We start from the raw sequence: 23,056 nt of genomic DNA, 5'->3' as shown, positions 1-23,056 counted from the left end.
TGTATTTTTTAAAAACACACACACACAAAATTTGCAAACTTGGCATTCTATTAAATGTCCTTTGACCAGTAGCTGGCCACTTCGAGTGGCTCTGGTGTTGCTATAAGAAGGTCCTCCATTGTGCATGTAGGCTGCATTGCAGCAGGTGGTCTGTGGTTTGCTCTTCTCCACACTCGCATGTTGTGGATTCCACTTTGTAGCCCAATTTCTTAAGGTTGGCTCTGCATCTCGTGGTGCCAGAGCGCAGCCTGTTCAGTGCCTTCCAAGTCGCCCAGTTTTCTGTGTGCCCAGGGGGGAGTCTCTTATTTGGTATCAGCCATTGATTGAGGTTCTGGCTTTGAGCCTGCCACTTTTGGACTCTCGCTTGCTGAGGTGTTCCAGCGAGTGTCTCTGTAGATCTTAGAAAACTATTTCTTGATTTAAGTCATTGGCGTGCTGGCTGATATCCAAACGGGATGGGCCGGAGATGTCACTGCCTTGGGCCTTTCACTATTGGTTGCTACTTCCCGGCGGATGTCAGGCAGTACAATACCGGCTAAACTGTGTAATTTTTCCAGTGATGTACAGCACAGACACCCTGTGATAATGCGACATGTCTCATTAAGAGCCACATCCACTGTTTTAGTGTGGTGAGATGTGTTCCACACTGGGCATGCATATTCAGCAGCAGAGCAGCAACGCGCAAGGGCAGATGACTTCATTATCCACTAGCCATGTAGCTGTCGTATATATTGATAAGAGAGCTACATGCCTAGTGGATGATGTAAGCTATAGTCCAAAGAATCCAGAAGATGGTTGGGGAAGATGGGATCTGCACGCAATGATCTAATAGCCTTATGGTCCACCTTGCTTAGGTTTCAGTCCTATGTCCCAATGAGCTTGGCTTTCCTGAGGCTGAGAGAGTGTGACTTCCCATGGCCAAGTGGGGATTCGAACCCGGATCTGTCATAGAATCATAGTTGGAAGCAACCACAAGGCAGAGCCTGACCAATCCCCTGCCGCTGCAGAGAAATAATAGTAAATATTCCCATATTCAGACTTATCTTGGGTCCTCCAGAGGTTTGGAACTTCAACTCCCAGAGGCCTCAGCCAGCCGGCCCAAGCACCAGGAATTCAAAGAACTGAAGTTCAAACCAATTCAGTAATGTTCCATCAGAACATTAGGAAGAACTTCCTGTGAGAGCAGTGGAACTCTCTGCCGCCGAGTGTGGTGGAGGCCTTTAAACAGAGGCTGGATGGCCATCTGTCGGGGCTGCTTTGAATGCAATTTTCCTGCTTCTTGGCAGGGGTTTGGACTGGATGGCCCATGAGGTCTCTTCCAACTCTATGATTCTATGATTCTATGGTTGAGACTCAATGAGATATTAATTGAAAAACTAGGTAAAATGTGCTGCAGGATGTCTTTCCTGCAAAAACAAAGTTTTTGAAATATAATATACTTTTCCAGTCTCTTCCAACTGTATGATTCTACGACACGGATTTGTTTGGACTGGGCTTGCCCTTTAAGAAAGCCGCGCATGCGTATTACCAGCCGGCGGAGTTACGGACGGAAGCTCGTGGAGGGTGTGACGCAGTGTATACCGGAAGCCGCCCGTCTCGCGAGATTTAAGGGACAGCCCGAGCGAGAGTTCGTCCTTTTCCCTGAGAAGACTGAAGCCAAGATGGTGCGTATTTGGAGCGGAGGGTGAAGGGGCTCTTCTAATCCGGTTCCATCCAACCGGAATGAGCGTGGGGGAGCGCCCAGGCCTAGTTGCTCGCAAAGCGGGGACGGGGGAGAGTTCGACGGAATCGGTTGGGAGCGCTGAAGCGGAAAGAAAGCGGAGAAAAGGAGCGGGCAATAATGGGGCCTGGAGAGGGAGAGGCCTAAAACACTTTAGGGGTCCTTGGTGACCCGTATAGGCGTCTACATAGATCGCCTGATATATTGTTCTTTAGCAAGGCTAAGTGTGTGTGTGTATATGGGGGGTGATGTGGAACTGCAGTGCCTCTGAGCATGAATTGAGTCCCTTCTGTGTGTCTTTCAGGCTCTGTATTGGCAAGGTTGGCTCTGAGCTTGAGCAGAGTGCTAACACGCCTTGTATTGTATTGTCGAAGGCTTTCATGGCTGGAATCACTAGGTTCTTGTGGGTTTTTTCGGGCTATAGGGCCATGTTCTAGAGGCATTTCTCCTGACGTTTCGCCTGCATCTATGGCAAGCATCCTCAGAGGTAGTGAGGTCAGGCGAAACGTCAGGAGAAATGCCTCTAGAACATGGCCCTATAGCCCGAAAAAACCCACAAGAACCTAGGCCTTGTATTTTTGTCAAAAACAGGAATTTGAAAGGGGAGGTATAGGACTTTAAAATCACACCTCTGAGAAGGAGCACAACTAGCAGTACCTTTGAGGTTGAACAGAGTGCTGATATGCAACTTTCCTTTGAGGAGGGCTGTTTTAAAATAGCAGTGCCTCTGAGCATGAACAGAGAGGTAACAAGCCTCAGTGCCCTTTGAAAAGGTTTATTTTTAAAATAGCTATATTCTGCAGACCAAGTTGTCTGAAAGGCTTGGAATGAGAAGCAGGTGATTCTATGAGAGACCGAGGTACTGTAAGCCAGGCCAGACGCAGATATTATAGAAGGAATGCAAGAGTTCTTTAATGGTATAACCCTAACCCCTAATCCTAACCCAACCCTAGCCCCTAATCCTAAACCTCACCTCCTTTCTATCCTTCCACCAAATGCAACTACCAAGTATATTGCCACCCTCATGTGCCTCTCTCCCTCCGCCTCCTCTCTGGACCACATGGTCCTTTCCCTTATTCACAACCGGAATGTGCGTAATGCTCGGAGCTTCCAGACCCAACTATCATACTATCACCGAGAAACGTTTGGATTTTCGGGTTTTAGAATCCCTGTATTTGCAAGATAAGGAGACATTAGGATCCATATTGAAGCACCTGAAAGTGCAATTTGAGATGCAAGGAGCCATGACAAAACTGTGTAGAAACATATAAAGGGGTCTACGTAGGCTGCTGAGAACGTTTAATTCTTATCGTCATGAGTCCCTAATTATTAATAAATTGAAGCAAATAATAATAATATTTGGCAAACAACATAATAGACATAGATGGCTTCTGGATGATGAAGTAATAGAGCAGCGTTTCTCAACCTGGGGTTCGGGACCCCTTGTGGGGTTGTGAGGGGCTGTCAGAGGGTTTGCCAAAGACCACCAGAAAACAGTACTTTCTGTTGGTTATGGGGGAATCTGTGTGGGAAGTTTGGTCCAATTCTATTGTTGGTGTGGTTCAGAATGCTCTTTGGTTGTAGGTGAACTATACATCTCAGCAACTACAACTCCCAAATTTCAAGGTCTATTTTCCCAAAACTCCACCAATGTTCACATTTGGGCATATGGAGTATTCGTGCCAAGTTTGATCCATATCCATTATTGTTGCTGGATGCAAGTGAACTACTATTCCAAAACTCAAGTTCAGTGCCCAGCAAACCCTTACAGTATTTTCTCTTGGTCATGGGAGTTCTTTGTGCCAAGTTTGGTTCAATTCCATCATTAGTGGAGTTCAGAATGCTCTTTGATTGTAAGTGAAGTGTAAATCTCAGAAACTATAACTTACATTACAAAATCAATACTGCTCCCAACTCCACAAGTATTCAAATTTGGGCGTATTGGGTATTTGTGCCAAATTTGATCCAGTGAATGAAAATACATCCTGCATACCATATATTTACATGATGATTCATAATAATAGCAAACTTACAGTTATGAAGTAGCAACTAAAATAATTTTATGGTTGGGGGTCACCACAACATGAGGAACTTTATTAAGGGGTCGCAGCATTTGGAAGGTTGAGAAACACTGCTATATAGGTTACCCCCATGCTCTTATACAGAGTTGAAATTTGGAGCCTAAACCAGATACCATTATGAGAGCAATCTCAATTACAGCACCTGCGAAGCTTGTGGCCTTCTGATTCTGTATCCAAATCTCCTAGGATAGTGGTTCTCAACCTGCAGGTCCCCAGGTGTTTTGGCCTACAACTCCCAGAAATCCCAACCAGTTTACCAGCTGTTAGGATTTCTGGGAGTTGAAGGCCAAAACATCTGGGGACCCTCAGGTTCAGAACCACTGTTCTAGAAGAACTAGATCCAAAAATGGTTGCACAACAAATATTGGATATAGAAGCTCAGAAAGACATTGCTACCCTCAGTAAAGCTGGCTCGTTGAAATATATTTTTCAAACAGCCCATTATCTAATGCCTCAGGAGGGTATGTACTAGAACTAGATTTGAACAGCTGGATACAGTGTTCAAACCTGGATGGATTAACCAAGTTCCATATAATGAACAATTTTGTATCCAAGGAGGCAGAAGATATCACACATGTACTGTTTAGTTATAACTTGTACAAGAAAGAGAAACCAATACCTTGGACCATAAATTATATAAAAGACACACTGGGATCCTTATATTAAAACTACATTTTTATTTGCTAGCCAGAATGCTAAAATAACATACTAAATGGCCCTTTTTCTATTTAAAGCTGAGAATTGCATATTTGGAATCAATTGGGGTAAACTAGAGGTGATGCAGATAGTTGATCTAGATGGGGACCTTGTTAACAGCTTGTTTATTTTAACTTTTGTTGCACTGTGGGTTGTATGTGTTAAATGGGTTTTGATACAGCCAATGGGCTACTAAATAAAACATACTGTACCATAGCCTGAATGTCATTGTATACAACATTTTTACTGTTTTAATGTAATTAGAAAGGAAAAGTCTTTCTCTTAACTAACCATTTTGGATATTGGAGAACTGTCAGGAGAAAGGATGCTCAGCCTTCCAATTCAAAATCTTTTGCAAAATTAGAGAAGGGATGTACTTCTGAGTATGGTCAAGAGCCAGGAAAAACATTGTGGCTGTGTTGGAATAGTTGTGCCATTGAATATGTGCGGAAGGGTCGTGATGGGTTTGGTTTTAAAATCTCATTCCAAACGAGTTGAAATAGGGTAATTCCACCCGCAAGTTTTAAACCTTTTTGTATTGCCAGGCTTTTGAAATTGCAGGTAAATTGGTTGGTAATTCTACATTTTGGGATGGCAGAAAGCATGTGTATCAACCTGGAGGGTAAATGGTATGTTTTTGGGATTGAGCCCCTCCTTTTCCTGTCCCTACTACAATCTCCTTGTTTGTCTTCCTGGGCAGGCGGAAGTGGAGCAGAAGAAGAAGCGGACCTTCCGGAAGTTCACATACCGGGGCGTTGATCTGGATCAGCTCCTCGACATGTCCTAGTAAGAAACACCTTCCAGATCTCACAACCTCTGAGAATGCCTGACATAGATGCAGGCGAAACGTCAGGAGAGAATGCTTCGGGAACATGGCCATACAGCCCGGAAAAATCACAACAACCCACATTCCTTTTGTTGCTTAATGCATCTTAAAACATCCATGGGGGGGGGGGGTTGCACCTAGCATCATCTTAAGCCCTATTTGGAAATGCGTTCCATATTCTATCCGTTTTTCCTCCCTTTCCCAAATATTGGCATCACAGAAGAGCGGAATGATGCCCATTACTTCTAGTCCCATCCCTATCCACTGCCTGAAATGTAGCCCTCCCAATAATTATGTTTTTGGATATCTTTACATATATAACCAGTGTTGCCTGGATATGCGTTTTCTTTGTGGCCCTTTCTCTTCCTCTTTTTCTTTCTTTTCGTTTTCCCTTGTTTGTCATCCTACATTTTTTATTTTTTCTTCTCCCCTTCTTTCTCTTTTTCCTCCTTTCCCCGATACCTTTTTTCCTTTCCCTTCTATCCTCTTCCTTGGATCCTTCCCTCTTTCTTTCTCCCTCAGCCCTGACTTCCTTTCTCTCCCCTTCTTTCTCTCCTGCCTTTCTCCTTTTCCCTTCCTTTTTCTCCCCTTTCCTCCCATCTCCTTTCTTTTTCCGTAGTAACTTCTTTCCTTTCTCTTTTTCCCTTGCTTTTTTCCTTCTCTTCTTTTTTATCCATTTCCCCTTCCTTTCTCTTCCCTTCCTTTCCTCATATGTTTTAATCCTTCGTTATCACTCCTCCTCTTTTTTCTTTTTCTTTTCTTCCCTTGTAGCCACCTAGTTGCAACCAATCCCCCCTGTTTCTTTAATTTCCCTGTGCTCTGGTCTCGTGTGCCAAGTTTGGTCCAGATCCATCAAGCCATGGAGGAGCCTAGACAATTTTTAAAAGGAGGGATTTTTGTTTGTAGTGGAATATGTGCAGTGACAACTGGAATTGGCTCCGGATTATGATCTTGGACTGCATGGTTTTAACACTTGGTGCAATATTTAGATGGTTTAATTTCTGTGGTTTTAATGTATATGTTTATTTTAATTGTAGAGTCTTGCTTATCTGACATTTCCTCAAGCATTTCCCTTTCAATTAAATGAGAGCTCCCCAACTCTCTCTCCATTCCCAATAAGTGAAAAAGGCAAGACGGGGGGGGGGGGGGGGGAGGCAGGACCGAAAGAGCGCCCTCCCTCCTCCCCTCTGTGATTTCCATGCTCCTTTTCTGCATCCAGGCAATTCCTTGACCCTTTCAGTCCCTGTTGTCAGTATTCTAGGTATCTAGAGCCGCATCCGATGGGTAACAGTCGCAGACCCTGTATTATCCGACATTCTGCTGGCCTGTTTATGTCAGATAAATGAGACTCAACTGTATATTGTTTTTATGGCATTGAATTGTTGCCTATGTGTAAATGCCGCTCTGAGTCCCCTTAGGGGTGAGAAGGGCAGGATATAAATATGGTAAATAATACTAATAATAATACAGCCAACAGTATATTTTAATCTTGTCAATTTCCCTCTCCCACCCATAATATCAAGAGAGGGTCCACCCTAAATGTGGCTGTCGTGCTGACCCTTTCCCTTCCACCCCTAGTGAACAGCTAATGCAGCTTTACAGTGCCCGCCAGCGCCGACGGCTGAACCGGGGCCTGCGCCGCAAGCAGCACTCTCTTCTGAAGCGCCTGCGTAAGGCCAAGAAGGAGGCCCCGCCGATGGAGAAGCCTGAGGTGGTCAAGACCCACCTTCGAGATATGATCATCCTCCCTGAGATGGTGGGCAGCATGGTGGGCGTTTACAACGGGAAGACCTTCAACCAGGTGGAGATCAAGGTGAGCCGCTTGCTCGTTGAGGAAACTGGAATTGACATTTTTTCCAGCAGCGTCTCCCAATCACAATGGGTTCACTGAGAGTCTACAGGGCAGTCCCCAAGTTACAGATAAGAGAGGTTATGTAGGTTTGTCCTTAAGGTGAATTTGTATGCAATTTGAAACAGGGACATTTAAAAAGCGTAACTCCAGCATATACACCCTCCCCTATACTATCCAAAACTTATATATATATTAGTGTGTTTATGTGTGTATATCTATGATATAACATATATCCTTGAGTATAAGCTGACCCAAATAGAAGTCACGGCACCCAATTTTACCACAAAAAACTGGGAAAACTTATTGACTCGAGTATAATCCGAGGATGGGAAATGCAGTAGCTACTGGTACATTTGAAAATAAAACAAATACCAATAAAATTACATTAATTGAGGCATCTGTAGGTTAAATGTTTTTGAATATTTACATAAAACTGTAATTTTAGATAAGACTGTCCAACTCTGATGAAGCCATTATTCTAAGCTTCTGCAATGTAAATGTGTTTATGTATCCTTCAACAATAATAAAATAATAAATGTAATAATAAAGTGTAAAATACGTAATAAACATAATAACAGTAAAGTAATAAATAATAATAACAATAATAAAGAGTAAAATAATAAATGTAATAACAGTAAAGTAATACATGTAATATTAATAACAGCAAAATAATAAATGTAATAATAATGAATAGAGTAATATTAAAATGTAACAAAATAACACATAGAGTAAAATAATAAAGTGTTTTATGCAATAATCACCATAGTTGATTTTAACTGCGATAAACTTTTTTGGGAAAATACTGTGTGTATATGCTTAAGGAGAAGTGGGAAAGACTGGCTTGAGAAAGAGTTGGGAAAGAAGGATTGGAACTGGGAAAAGGTTGATAGGGGAAGGGGTGGTTGAAAAAGTGGGAAATGAGGTGGAAAAGGAGTTGCTGGAAAAGTAGGGCAGATTGGGGTTGGAAGGGGCAACTGAGGAAGGGGAAATGACTGAGGTGTGAAAGGGGGGCTGGAAACTGGAAAAGGTTGGGATAGAAAGTGGAAAAGACCCCAGTCTATAGTGGTTTTTTTATTTTATTTTTATACACACACACACGAGAGTATAAGCCGAGGGGGACTTTTTCACTCTTAAAAAAGGGCTGAAAAATTCAGCGGATACTCGAGTATATACAGTATTTATATATTAGATTGTATAGAGAAGGGTTGCCACCCCTGTGGTGTTCGTTTTGCTATCTGTGGCCCTGTTCAGAAGTTTTCCCTCACTTTCTGTCCCTGTAAGAACTGGAATTTGAAAAATTTGGTTTTTTGTTAAAACAAGATTTGGTGATAAAGTTTTTCCCCATGATAATGACTCTTCCAGGAGTGGATTTCCCTTCCTTCCAAAGGTTTGATTTCCTCTCACTTCCAATTACTCACTATGCGTCGGACATCTGTCTCTTGGGTACTTGAATGAGAGGATATTGTGCATAAATAGCTGTACCGATATTATGTACATAAATATAGATTGTTGTCTTTGGAAAAACTAAGGCACCCCTTGAAAATAAGACGTAATGTGTCTTTTGGAGCCAAAATGAATCCCCTCATTGCAGGGCATTGGACTACAAAACCCTTGGATTATTATTCAGTTATTGCTAGTTTGGATGATGGATGTTGTAGTCCTGAATGTTTGGGAAGGAAGGACTAACACAATTCTTAGAGGATTAAAATAGTGGTTGGGGCTGCTTGGAATCCCAAAAAGAGGGTGATATGTCTTGGATCCCATATGGTATCCTTAAGGGACTGGACCTGAAATCCCTCTCTTTCTCGCTTTCTCTTGCAGCCTGAGATGATTGGCCACTACCTGGGGGAGTTCTCCATCACCTACAAGCCAGTGAAGCACGGCCGGCCAGGAATTGGGGCCACCCACTCGTCTCGCTTCATCCCTCTCAAGTAACGGGCCTTTGGGAAGGACTTGGGTGCTTCCCAGTCCTTTGTTCTTCATGCTCTCTTTGAGTGTTGCAAAAGTACCGTTCCTCTAGGAAGACGGAGGGTTCAGACCCAATGTTATTACTATTCTGTTCTAATGTCACACTGCGCAAATAAATCGAATATTTGTACCTTCAGCTGTCATATTGCTTCAGTTCTAAGACACCATCTATTTCAGTACCACTGGCAGAGGAAAACAAGGCTCTATCTATCTATCCACATAACAAACTTGAAAATGTGTATGTGGCAGAAGTGTCCACTGACACAGACAGCCTCCCGCCACCACAAACAGATTTAACCCACAGTGCTGAGGAGACAGCAATGGCCCCCCCCCCTCCAATGACATTGCAGGTTATAGTGAGCTCCATGAACATGTACACGAGCCCTGCCAATGTCCTCCACAAACATCACCCAAGGAATGTTGTCATTTGGGGGCATCCTAGATTTTGTGTGTTTCATCCACCACAGACACCCCAGTGTTCCTTTCTCTCTCCATTGGTGTGGCATTTACATGACCCCGCCCACTGCCTCTCCCATTACCTTTCCTATTCCTTTCTCTGGCACACAGCAGACAGGAATTGATCAGCAGCTGAACATACTAGAGAGGTTTGAGGAGAATTCATGATTTATAGTTGTAGGTACTGGGATGTGTAGTTCACCTGCAATCTAAGAGCACTCTGAACACCAACAATGGACCTGGAACTAACTTGGCACACAGAACCCTCATGACCTACTTTACATCCTGGTGTGATTTGGATGAGGATGGGCCATGCATGGTGGGATTTGCAGTTCCTTCACCCAGTGTGGCTCCCCCAGACCACATAGACCCCCCACCACGAATGATGGACCTGGACCAAACTTGGCATGGATGATGGGATTTTCAGTATCTTCATCCACTTCCAGAGACTACTGCGACTCCCGTGAATGATGGACTTGGACCAAACTTGGCACACAACCCCCACCCCCCATGGATCACCTCATGTCCTGGTGTGGTTTTGTGGAAGATAGACCCCAGATGATGGGATACATGGTACGTTCACCTGCTTTCACAGCACTTGACCCCCACAAATGTCAGATCTGGACCAAACTTGGCACACAGACACCCCATGACCAACAGAACATAGTGGAGGGGTTTTGGGGAGATTGACCCACCTGTGTAGGACTTATAGTTCACCCTGCATCCAGAGAGCATTCTGAACCTAGCCAATGACAAACCTGGACAAACTTGACACACACAACCTTGGTGGCCAATAGAACATTCTGGATGGGTTTAGGGGGTGACTGACCCAAAAGCTTTGGAGTTGTAGTTTACCCTGCATCCGGAGAGCATTCTGAACCCCGCCAGTGACAGATCTGAACCAAACTTGTGATATTACCTAACGTCCCAAAACAATGCCTTCTAATAACCCAGGCACTGCTGAGTCTCCCAGCTAGTGTACTCTCAGCCTCAGAGTAAGACACACAAGGGAACTTAGCAGATCACAGAACACATATAGGGCAAACATTCAATATCTTTATACACTGACAAGACAGACAACTGTGTGTGTGTGTGCACGCGCGCACGTATGTGTGTATAGGCTTTCCCCATCTTCAGCATCTTGGAGGCTGTGCTTGGTGGTGTGTCTCAGATCAGGAACACCTCTGTCCTTAAACATCACACCAGTATAGTAAAATCAGCAAGCAGTTTATTGAAGGATACATGTAGGCAAAGCAATAAAAATGATAGAAACAGTATAGTCCAAAACAGTATTTTCCAAAGAGTACAACTAGTCCATGAACTTCAGGGTACAAAGGTAAAAACATAAGCTCCAAAGACGCAAAACCCAAAGGAACAAGGCAGCATCGAGATTCAATGCCCAGAACAGGAACCTGGCAAAACTTGAAACATTAAACTAGAAATCCACTTGGAAACAAGACCGTCATGAAACCCCAACGTTGACGAGACTGAGCTAGAAAGCTCTCCTCGTACCATATAACGCTTTTCTTGTCCCATGAACCGAAAGGAAAGCATGTCATTTTCCCTTACAACCAGATAAGGATTTCTTATCTCTCTTTTCTAGCAGACAGTCTGACCTACGATCTTGAGAACTTTGGCTTAGTTTACAAAAGTCTTGTTTCCTATCTTCAAACTCATTAAATCCCACAACTGAGAAATCATCCTCAGAAGACAGTTTCTCAGAGAAAGACTGCTGTGGGCCTCTCCCAGGAATTTGACCTTGGGAATCTACAGGAGAAACACTCCGTTTATGAGAAACCTTGGACCTCTCAGCAAGGTCTGGGCTTGACTCAGGCCCAGAAAAACTCTCATCCCCATTGACATCAGACACAGGCCCAGGAAAGCCATAATTCCCATTGACATCAGAGACAATCACAGGCTGAACTACAACACTCAGTTCTAGCCACAAGGGGGAGGGTGCTGTCACTCCACTTTCCCTGCTTCCTTGATCGAATTGCCACCATTTTTCTGGCATTTCCTTAGGTGCCTTAAATACCTCCCCGCTTTAAGCGGTACCTATTTATCTACTCACACCGCTGTTTTCAAAACTGCTAGATAGGCAGAAGCTGGGCTAAAGACCAGGAGCTCACCCTGACCTGGCTTCAAACTGTCAACCTTTTGGTTGGCAAGATTTACTGCAGCTGGCGGTTAACCTGCTGTGCTAAAGCCTGGCTTAACTTTAGAGATGTAACAAGCAGTTTTATCAAGCCAGTGTGGTATATAGTGGTTGAACTATGACTCTGAAGACAAAGATTTGAACTCCCAATTGGCTGTGGAAAGTGGGTGGGCGGGTTTGGACGAGTCACACTCTCAGCCTCAGAGGAAGGCACACAATGTGTTTTATTTCTCAAGAAAGATGAGCCTGTTTAAAATTTCCGCTCACAATCCTGGCAACATTTTGTGCGGGAATGACATCTGAACGTCGTTCAATCCAATAGTTTACCTACAATGAGATGGAGGGGGAACTTTTTGACTCCTCCAGAGGTTTTAAATAGAGGCTGAGTGGCAGTGGGGGTTAGGGTGTCAAACCTACAGCATGTCAAACCTGGCCTTTTTTGTTGTTTTGGCTTTGCCATCAAACCTGCCGGAGTAACGAAGCCTGCTCTGTTGGACTTCTCCCACCAGCCAGGATTTCGGCCAAGGCAACCCAGAGGGCCATGGCGCAGAGGGACACTGACAGCCACGAGGCCCCAGCAAAGCAGACAACGAAGGCATTTTTCCAAACAGCGTCTCGCACATCACAGAATATGGTCTGGGGGCAAAACGGCGGCGACGGAGGGCACCACAACCGAGACGGATAAGGGCTGTGGAGGCCATGGAGAAGCATCAGAGGAAGGGCTTCCAGAAACACCTTGGCCAGGAGGCTGATGGTATGAAGCCGGAGGTGTCTGTGAAGCTCTCGGTGCCACCAACGTTGCCCCTTGGCTTGGCAGTCGGGGGGCCAGAAGAGGACAGCGCAGGCCACACCATGGCAGACCACACTCGCCATCTGTAAGAGGAAGAGGTCGAAGGGCGAGACGGGGAAGGCAGCCTCGAAGCAGGTCAAGAAGCAACTTGGGGTGGTCCCGTTGCACCGCAGGACGGAAGAAGAGGCCTCATCCCGCCAAAGGGTCTCGGCCCCCAGCGCCAGCCAGACTAGGCGGACCGCCGTCAGCAGGGAGAGGCCTGCCCGGCACAGACGCGGTGCCCGCGGGCCAGTCCCACTCAGCAGGGCGGAGAGGGTCTCCACCTCCATCAGAAGCCCCTTTCGTTTTATGCAGGGAAAAGGAAGGCCCACATCTGGAACGAAAGACAGGTTTTGAGATACTATTTGGACCATGGGCATCTGCATTGTGGAATTAACAGTTTTGACACAGAATCCTAGTGTTTAGAAGAGATCCCTATTTTTCCATAAAGGAAGACACCATCGAAACCCTCCCAAAAGATGGCCATCCAGGTTCAGGGAGAAATGGGACTAGAGCAGTGGTTCTCCACCTTCCTGTGACCCCTTAATACAGTTCCTCATGTTGTGGTGACCCCCAACCAGAAAATCATTTTTGTTGCTACTTCATAACTACTTTTGCTACTGTAATGAATCGTAATGATGTAAGGCCAAACAAAGCATAGGGCTACACCCTGTGTTGGATGTTTCCCAACCTGGGGGACGGGACCCCTGAGGGGTCACTAGGGGGTTTCAGAGGGGTCACCAAAACCATCAGAAAACATATTTCTGATGGTCTTAGGAGCCCCTATGACAGAGAAGGCAGATTTCTCCTCCTGTCCTTCTCTTCCTTTTTGGAAATAGATGACAAATCCTCCCACCAAAAGCCCTCCCCTGCTGTGATTGGCCAACCTTTCAACCAAGGGGAGGGCTGTTTCTGAAACTCCAAGCGGGGAGGGGAGAGAAGGCATGCTTGGCGCATGGCAGCGTGGTGCACATGCGCGAGGCGAGGGAGAGTGTGCAAGGCTGGAGGGAGGCTCATGCCAGCGCGTCTCTTCAAGGCAAGGGGGTTCTGTGGGGGAAACTTGGCTCAATTCAGAATGTGGGGTTGGTGGAGTTCAGAATGCTCTTCGATTGTAGGTGAACTATACATCCCACAACTACAACTTCCAAATGTCAATGTCTATTTTCCCCAAACTCCACCAGTGTTCACATTTGGGCATATTGAATATTCGTGCCAAGTTTGCTCCAGATCTATCATGGTTGGAGTCCACTGTGCTCTCTGGATGTAGGTGAACTACAACTCCAAAATGTACAGTCAAATCCCACCAAACCCAGTATTTTCTGTTGGTCATGGGAGTTCTATGTGCTAAGATTTTGAGTCGCCTGAGGGCTGAGAAGAGCGGTATATAAGTAAAGTAAGTAAGTAAATAAATAAATAAGATTTGTTCAATTCCATCATTGTTGAAATTCAGAATGCTCTTTGGTTGTAGGCTAACTATAAATCCCAGCAACTATAACTCCTAAATGACAAAATCAATTTTCCCTCCAACCCCACCAGTATTCAAATTTGGGCGTATTGGGCATTTGTACCAAATTTGGTGCAGTGAATGAAAAAACATCCTGCATATTAGATATTTGCATATTAGATATAGCAAAATTACAGTTATGAAGTAGCAACAAAAATAATTTTATGGGTGGGGGTCACCACAACATGAGGAACTGTATTAAGGGGTCGCGGCATTAGGAATGTTGAGAACCGTTGCTCGCAGGAACACCTCAGCAAGCAAGAGCCCAAAAGAGGCAGGCTAAAACCCAGCACCTCAATCCATGGCTGATACTAAATGAGAAACTCCTTCCTGGGCACAGAGAAGACTGGGCAACTTGGAAGGTGCTGAACAGACTATGCTCTGGCACCATGAGATGCAGAGCCAACCTTAAGAAATGGGGCTACAATGTGGAGTCCGCAAGATTATTATTATTATTATCATCATCATCATCATCTTTATTTGTACCCCACTAGCATCTCCCGAAGGACTCGATGCGGCTTACAAAGGCCAAGGCCTCAATAGAACAACAATATAACAAATACACAGAAACCAAAAGCAAATCAAAACATTAAAGCAATAACAGTAAGCAGTAAAAACAGTACACCGTAACACAATAAAAACTAGGCCGGGCCAAATGTAATGGGTACACATTAAAAAGTGCTGAGTATGCTGAGTGAGACATAAGGATTTTTGGATAAGTGCAATGTGCGGACAATCTTAATCTCTAATAAAGTGCTTCTGGGACGTATTGCTGGAGTTTCCTATTTTGGAAAGGCACACCGGAATAGCCAGGTCTTCAAGCTCTTCCTAAAGACTGCCAACGTAGTGGCTTGTCTGATGTCCTTGGGGAGGGTGTTCCAGAATCGGGGGGCTACCACAGAAAAGGCCCTGCCCCTCGTCCCCACCAACCGCGCTTGCGACGCAGGTGGAATCGTGAGCAGGGCCTCTCCGGATGAACGAAGGGAGAGTGTGAGTTCATAAACGGAGATGCGGTCATGCAGGTAGGCAGGTCCCAAACCGTTTAGGGCTTTGTAGGTGAGCACCTGCACCTTGAATTGGGACCGGAAAATGAATGACAGCCAGTGGAGCTCCTTGAACAGGAGGGTTGACCTCTCTCTGTAAGGAGCACCAGTTAACATCCTGGCCGCTGCCCGTTGGACCAGTTGGAATTTCCGAGCCGTTTTCAAGGGCAGCCCCACGTAGAGCGCATTGCAGTAGTCCAATCTAGAGGTGACCAAGGCATGGACAACCCCGGCCAGATCAGCCTTTACGAGGTACGGTCGCAGTTGGCGCACGAGTCTCAATTGTGCAAAAGCCCTCCCGGACACCGCCGACGCCTGAGCCTCAAGTGTAAGCGATGAATCCAAGAGGACACCCAAACTGCGGACCTGTGGTTTCAGGGGGAGTGTAACCCCGTCCAGCACAGGTTGCCACCCTATACACTGATCCAGTTTTCAATCAACCAGGAGGACCTCTGTCTTGTCGGGATTGATCTTCAGCTTGCGACTGTGAAGAACAAACCACAGACCACCATTGTGCATGAGCCCTGCCACATGCACAATGGAGGACTGTCTTATAGCAACACCAGAGGCACTCCAAGTGGCCAGCTTCTGGTCAAAGGTCATTTAATATAATGCCAATTTTTTAAATTTCGTGTTTTCTCAAATACATCACAACTGTACTCTTGGTTCGCTCCTGATACGATAAATAAATAAATAACAAGTTCATGGAGAAATAGGGCTATAGAATCAAGGACTCCAGATGTTTAGATGAGATCCCAAAAGCCAGAAAGGAAGACAACATCAAAAAACCCCGAGAGATGACCATCCAGCCTTCTAATGTCTATAAAGTTCATGTAGATAAAGGGCTAGAGAATCATCAAATCCTGAAAAGGAAAACATAACTTTGAATTTCGGAGCATTACAAAGCAACCAAGTCCTACCTGGAAAGTCCGTCGTTCCAAGATCAGGGTCTTTGGGTATGTTTCTAAGGATGTAGAAATGGAAGCACCCAGAGGCTTTCGTCAAAATGCCCTTTTTGGTTCCACGAAGGGCAAAACCACCAGGAAGTGTTGCTTTGTTACAAAGGTATATTTTGGTATAAATACAGCTTTCAAGGTGGGGCTCCCAGTTTGGAGGAATCTGAGAAAACAAGGTTAGGGATAGGCCAAAAGGAGCTCAAATGAAGCCATGGCGTCCTTTTTGAAGAATTTGTTTTGCCCAGATTGCATTGCAGAGGTGCTAGGGGCAGCGACACTTGCCAAATTAAGGCAGTTTGATACCACTTTAATGCTATGGGAGCCTGAAGTTTATAGCTCGACCAACTACAATCCAGAGATTGCATAGCATTGAGCCATGGCTGTCAAAGCAGCGTCAAACAGCATTATTGTATTAACCCACAGGGAGAGGCAGGTAATAAATATATTATTATTATTTGTTGTTATTATTATTATTAACTAGCTTGGGTACCCAGCATTGCCTGGGTTATTAGAAGAAGTCATTTTTTAAAAAATTACAAAATACATAAGGTTGTGGGTGAACTACAACTCACATCATGCCAGATGTTAACTCCGTAAATACCTAAAGTTTGTCATGTTGGTCAAGTTTGCTCTAGATGCATCATCGGTGGGGTTCGGTGTGCCCTCTTGCTGTAGGGTAAACTACAACTCCCACTATGGTGAGTCAGTTCCCTCAAGCCCTTCCAGTAGGTTGAGTTAGTCATGGGGGGGGGGGGGGTGTACCAAGTTTGGTTCAGGTCCATCATCGGTGGAGGTCACAGTTTCTCTGGTTGTGGGTGAACTACAACTCTCAGAAAGGAAGGTCAGTTTCCCCCAACCGCTCCAGTAATCAAGTTTAAACATATCAGGTCTGTGTGCCAAGTTTGGTCCAGATCTATTGTTGTTTGGGTTTACAGTGTTCTCCGGATGTAGGTGAACTATAACTCCCTCAAATCAAAGTAATTTTCCCCAAAGACCTCCATTATTTGGAGTAAAAACTACAAGTTAGAAGGGATTCTTTCAACCAGCAGATGTCACTCTATGTTTCTTATACAAAGGTTTACTCCACACTCTCTGGATGTAGGTGAATGACAACTTCCCCAAATCAAGGTGAATTTCTCCCAAAGATCTCCAGTACTTTTCCTGGTTATGGGGGCTCTGTGTGCCAAGTCTGGCCCAAAAGCATCTTTGGTGGAGTTCAGAGTGCTCATTGATTGCAGGTGAACTATAAATCTCAGTACCTACTACTCCAAAATGTCCAGGCCAATTCCCCTCAAAACCCACCAGTATTCAAATTTGGGCATATTGGGTATGCACAGAGGCAGCCCTTGGTAATTTTCAACGGTGCCCCCCCCCCCCCCAAGCAATCACTGATACATATTTTCTGTTCATCATGGGAGTTCTGTGTGCCATATTTGGTTTAATTCCATCGTTGGTGGAGTTCAGAATGCTCTTTGATTGTAGGTGAACTATACATCCCAGTAACTACAACTCGCATATGACAAGGTCTATTTTCCCCCAAGAGTGCCTCAAGAGCGCCCCTGGGCAAAATCAACTATACCGCAAATGCTTACTTTGCGTAATGGGTTGAGCCGCCCCTGGGTATGCATGCCAGGTTTGATCTAGACACATTGAAGAAAAGCAAATCCTATTGAATAGTGGTATGCCTGATTAGAATAATGGCAAACCCCACTAAATAAGGGCGAATCCTACTGAATAGCAGCAAACGCTATTGAATAATGACAAACTCCATACAAAAAAGGGCAAACCCAGTTGAATAATGGCAAACAACACTGAATAAGGGGAAACCCCATTGGATGATGGCAAACCCTATTGAATGATGGCAAATCCTACTGAATAATGGAAAACCTCATTAAATAAGGGCAAACCCTATTGAATAATGGCAGACCCCACTAAATAATGGCAAATCGTATTGATTAATGGCATGCCCCATTTGAATAATGGCAAACCCCATTGAATAATGGCAAACACCACTTCAAAAGGGGATACCCCACTGAATAATAGAAAAACCTATTGAATAATGGCAAACCCTATTGAATATTCACAAACCCCATCAAATAGTGGTAAACACCACTGAATATGGGGAGACCCCACTGAATGATGGGAAAATCCATTGATTAATGGGAAACCCTATTGAATAATGCAAACCCATTGAATAATGGCAAACTCTACTGAATAATGGCAAACCCCATTGAATAATAGCAAACCCTATTGAATAATGGCAAACCTTATTGAATAATCACAAACCCTGTTGAATAAAGGCAAACCCCATTGAAACAAGGGACATCTGGCCTAGAAGTCCCATAGATCTGTGCCAGAGGACCTTAAAAATCTATTTAAATAAAAATCTAATGTTCGTTTGTGGGATTAACACAACTCAAAAACCACTGGATGAATTGCCGCCAAATTTGGCCACAAGACACCCAAGGAGTGACCATCACTCAAAAAAAATTGAGTTTTTCATTTGGAAGTTGCAGTTGCTGGGATTTATAGTTAACCTACAATCTAAGAGCATTCTGAACTCCACCAATGATGGAATTGAACCAAACTTGGCACACAGGACTCCCATGACCAACAGAAAACACTAGAAGGGTTGGTGGCCACTGACTTTGAGTTTGGGAGTTGTAGTTCACCTACATCCAGAGAGCACTGTGGGCTCAAACAATGAAGGATCTGGACCAAACTTGGCACAAATATTCCATATGCCCAAATGTGAACACAGATGGAGTTTGGGGGAAATAGACCTTAGCGTTTGGGAGTTGTAGCTACTGGGATTTATAGTTCACCTACAATCAAAGAGCTTTCTGAACTCCACCAACAGAATTCAGGCAAACTTCCCACCCAGAACCCCCATGACCAACAGAAAATATTTAAGGCCATCCAGTCCAACTCCCTTCACCAGGGCAAGAAAATGTAATCAAAGCCCTCCTGACAAAGAGCCATAGATATAGATAGATAGATAGATAGATAGATAGATATGATTCACACTCAGAGAGATATAGTATCATAGATTTGAAAGGGACACCTAAAGAAGGACAATTATATGTTGCCTGTTCCAGAGTAGGCAAACCAGACAATCTCCATAACAACACTGACAAAGAAACAGCAAGAAATACTGTTTACCCACAAGCAGAAAGAAATCACATGTTTTAGAAACCCACACTTTCTCATTACTTTATTATCCAGATCACCAGACTGGGCCACAGCAACGCGTGGCAGGGGACGGCTAGTAATAAATAAATAATAAAAATTAAAATGGCTAGTGGAATGGAAATGCGGACCCTGCCTTGAGGAATAGGTTTCCAAAAAGCGATGAAGATCAACAACTGGGGCTAATATATAACCCATGACGACCAGGGACGATGGGCCTTGTAGTGCTGTTTCCAGAGCCCAAGTATCCAGCATCCCCCACCTCCTTGTCATCCTCCCTCTCCATCCTGCCCTTCCCTTAACAACCGCAGTCCTTGCTCTCCTCCGTTGGCTGAGTGACGCAATCCCTCCATCATCCATCCTCCTCCCTCTTTCTTTGGCAGCATCAGAGGCAGCTTGGAGGCGAAGGATGTGGCATCGCTGCCTATGGGACTGCTGTGGGTTCTCTCTTTCCTCCAAAACACCATCTTCAAGGAGGAGGTAAGGCCCCTTCCTTTGTCTTTGGGGGGAAGACCCTACTCCCTATTTATTTTTGTGGTCTATGCGGCAACCTGAGTGGCATATTAAAAAGGCTGGGGAATGGGGGAAATGTCGCTGGAGGCATTCAGAGCCCAAGGATGTAGGGCTGATCATTGAAATGTGGCACAGCGGCAAATGGTCTTACTTATTTAATCCTTCTCTCTCTGCATTGAATATTGAATCTATTTGAGGTGAACAATCCCAAAAGGAGGGAGGTGCCGGAGGCAGCAGACCGCCAAGGAGGCCGACTTGACCCCAAAAAATGCCATCTTTCCTCCCCAGATTGTGGCAGGACCTGGGAGACGTAGTGCGCACCGCACCAATACATTTTGATGCCACTTGGCCTTAGCTCCGGCCCCGGGCACCAATGGGAGTTGTAGTGCGGCAAGGCGCTAGTCAGCAGGGAGGGCGGGCGGCCTTGTCGATGCGACTGTTTGAGCCATAAAGCGGTGTGGATGCTCCCGTAGGAAGCCCACATCACATCCCTGGATTATTATATTATATAAGAGTCCCCAGGAGATCATTTAATCCAATGTTTATTAACCTGGGGGTCAGGACCCCTGGGGGGGTCGCGAGAGGGTGTCAAAGGGGTCATCAAAGAAAACACAGTATTTTCTGTTGGTCATAGGGTTCTGTGTGGGAAGTTTGGCCCAATTCTCTCATTGGTGAGGTTCAGAATGCTCTTTGGTTGTAGGTGAACTATAAACCCCAGCAACTGTAACTCCCAAATGTCAAAGTCTATTTTCCCCTAACTCCACTGGTATTCACATTTAGGCATATTGAGAATTCATGCCAAGTTTGGTCCAGATCCATCATTGTTTGAGCCCACAGTGCACTCTGAGTGTAGGTGAACTACAACTCCAAAACTCAAGGTCAATGCCCACCAGACCATTCTAGTATTTTCTATTGGTCTTGGGAGTTCTGTGCGCCAAGTCTGGTTCATTTCCATCCTTGGTAGAGTTCGGAATACTCTTTGATTGTAGGTGAACTATAAATCCTAGCAACTACAACTCCCAAATGACAAAATCAATCCCCCCCGCCCCCCATCAACCCCATTGGTTTTCAAATTTGGGCGTATCAGGTATTTGTGCCAAATTTGGTCCAGTGAATGAAAATACATCCTGCATATCAGATATTTACATTCTGATTCATAACAGTAGCAAAATGACAGTTATGAAGTAGCAATGAAAATAATGTTATGGTTGGGGGTCATCACAACATAAGGAACTGTATTAAGGGGTTGCGGCATTAGGAAGGTTGAGAAACACTGATCTAGTCTATCCAGAGAGATGGAATTGAAGCGTTCCTGAAAGACAGATCGGTTTTGTTGATCCACGACTGATGGAATAGGCCCTCTCTAGGCATTTCCTAGATTCCATCATCTTGTACAGCTCAGGTCATGCATCTCTCAAATGAATGTAGTTTGGCACCACTCAATGCGATGGGACGTTGGGAGGTGTAGCGTGGCGAGGCACCAGGCCTCTTGGGCAGAGCAAGACCTTGCCATAATACAACATAATAATACATTGGCCTATATAATGTCGCTGGAAGGTGCATTCTGTGGTCCCCAACAGGTTGCCTTCATCCTCTCCAAGGATGCAGGAAACCCCTGGCGCTGTTGCCATGGAGACGGTGGTGGTCCAGGGATGGAGAGGGGACTGTGGGGCTTGGTAAAACTGCTGCCGCGCCTTATTGGCCAAGGTCATGTTTACCCTCTGCCACCCCCCCCCCCCCCACCACACACACACACACACATTTGGCCTGGATTTGTGGTTTGAATTGGCAGGAAAAGTGAATAACAACCATCTGTCTAATTGCAGGGGAGGGACCCCAGTGTTCATTGACTGGGGGATGCGAATCATCATCCCACCGCACAAAGTCAACTGCCTTCTCTCTCTTCCTGTCCCCTCCCCTCCTTTTCTCTTACCTTTCCCCCTTTCCTTTCTTTTCTTTTCTTTTCTTTCCTTCCTTGCTTTGGCAAACCTTCCTTCCTTCTCTTTTTCCTTTTGCAACTCCTCCTCCTTTCCTTTCTTTCACAAACCCTCCTTCCAAATGTTCTTTCCCTTTGTGATCCCTTCTTCCTTTCTTTCCTTTCTCAACCCCCTCTTTCTTCTTTTCCTCTTTTTGCAATTCCGTTTTTTTCTTTCTTCCCCTTCCTTTCCTTCCTTCTCTCTTTCCTTTAGCAACTCTTCCTCCCTCCCTTCCTTTTGTCAACCCCTCCTTCCAAATGTTGTTCTTTCCCTTTGTAATCCCTTCTTCCTTTCTTTCCTTTTGCAACCCCCTTTCTTCCTTTCCTCCCCTTTCACTTTTTCTTCCTTTTCCTTCCTTTCCTTTGCAAACCTTCCTTCCTTCGCTCTTTCCTCCTGCAATTCCTTCTTCTGTTTCTTTCACAAACTCTCCTTCCTAATTTCTTTCTTTCCCTTTGCGATCCCTTCTTCCTTTCTTTCCTTTCACAACCTCCTTTTTCTTCCTTTCCTCCTTTTGCCATGTTTTTTTCCTTTTCCTTCCTATCCTTTCCAAACCTTCCTTCCTTCTCTCTTTCCTTTTGCAATTCCTCCTCCTTTCCATCCTTTCACAACCCCTCCTTCCAAATGTTGTCCTTTCCCTTTGCGATCCCTTCTTCCTTTCTTTCCTTTCGCAACCCATTCTTTCTTCCTTTCCTCCTTTTGCAATCCCATTTTTTCTTTCTTCCCCTTCCTTTCCTTCCTTCTCTCTTTCCTTTTGCAACTCCTCCTTCTTTCCTTCCTTTTGTCAACCCCTCCTTCCTAATGTTGTTCTTTCCCTTTGTAATCCCCTCTTCCTTTCTTTCCTTTCGCAACCCCTTCTTTCTTCCTTTACCCTTTTTTGCAACCCTTTCTTTCTTTTCCTTCCTTTCATTTGCAAACCTTCCTTCCTTCTCTCTTTCCTTTTGCAACTCATCCTTCTTTTCTTCCTTTCACAGTGTTGTCCTTTCCCTTTGCAATCCCTTCTTCCCTTCTTTCCTTTTGCAACCCCCTTTTTCTTCCTTTCCTCATTTTGCAGTCTCTTTCTTTCTTTTCCTTTCCTTCCTTCTCTCTTTCCTTTTGCAACTCCTCCTTCTTTTCTTCCTTTCACAGTGTTGTCCTTTCCCTTTGTGATCCCTTCTTCCTTTCTTTCCTTTTGCAACCCCCTTTTTCTTCCTTTCCTCCTTTTGCAATCTCTTTCTTTTCCTTTCCTTCCTTCTCTCTTTCCTTTTGCAATTCCTTCTTCTGATTTCACAAACCCTCCTTCCTAATTCCTTTCT

The 23,056-nt window shown here is 44.8% G+C and overlaps 2 protein-coding genes across 2 annotated transcripts in view; both read left to right on the top strand.

The window, feature by feature from the left end:
* Window positions 1–1,502: 1,502 nt before the first annotated feature.
* RPS15 (ribosomal protein S15) lies at window positions 1,503–9,279 on the top strand. The gene is made up of 4 exons (XM_060785026.2): window positions 1,503–1,664; window positions 5,198–5,283; window positions 6,902–7,136; window positions 8,997–9,279. The coding sequence occupies exons 1-4, from the start codon at window positions 1,518–1,520 to the stop codon at window positions 9,108–9,110; spliced, it is 582 nt and encodes a 193-aa protein (XP_060641009.2). The 5' UTR covers window positions 1,503–1,517; the 3' UTR covers window positions 9,111–9,279.
* Window positions 9,280–19,553: 10,274 nt separating this feature from the next.
* Window positions 19,554–23,056, top strand: part of APC2 (APC regulator of WNT signaling pathway 2) — a 44,046-nt gene continuing 40,543 nt past the window's right edge. The window contains exon 1 of the mRNA XM_060785028.2: window positions 19,554–19,755. Within this exon, the coding sequence (XP_060641011.2) occupies window positions 19,702–19,755 (54 nt within the window). The 5' untranslated portion in view covers window positions 19,554–19,701. The remainder of the gene's footprint in view (window positions 19,756–23,056) is intronic.

The sequence above is a fragment of the Anolis sagrei genome, chromosome X, assembly GCF_037176765.1.
Source record: "Anolis sagrei isolate rAnoSag1 chromosome X, rAnoSag1.mat, whole genome shotgun sequence".
NCBI lineage: Eukaryota > Metazoa > Chordata > Lepidosauria > Squamata > Dactyloidae > Anolis > Anolis sagrei.
The sequence above is the reverse complement of the archived record's forward strand: the minus strand, read 5'-3'. Positions and strand labels throughout refer to the sequence as shown.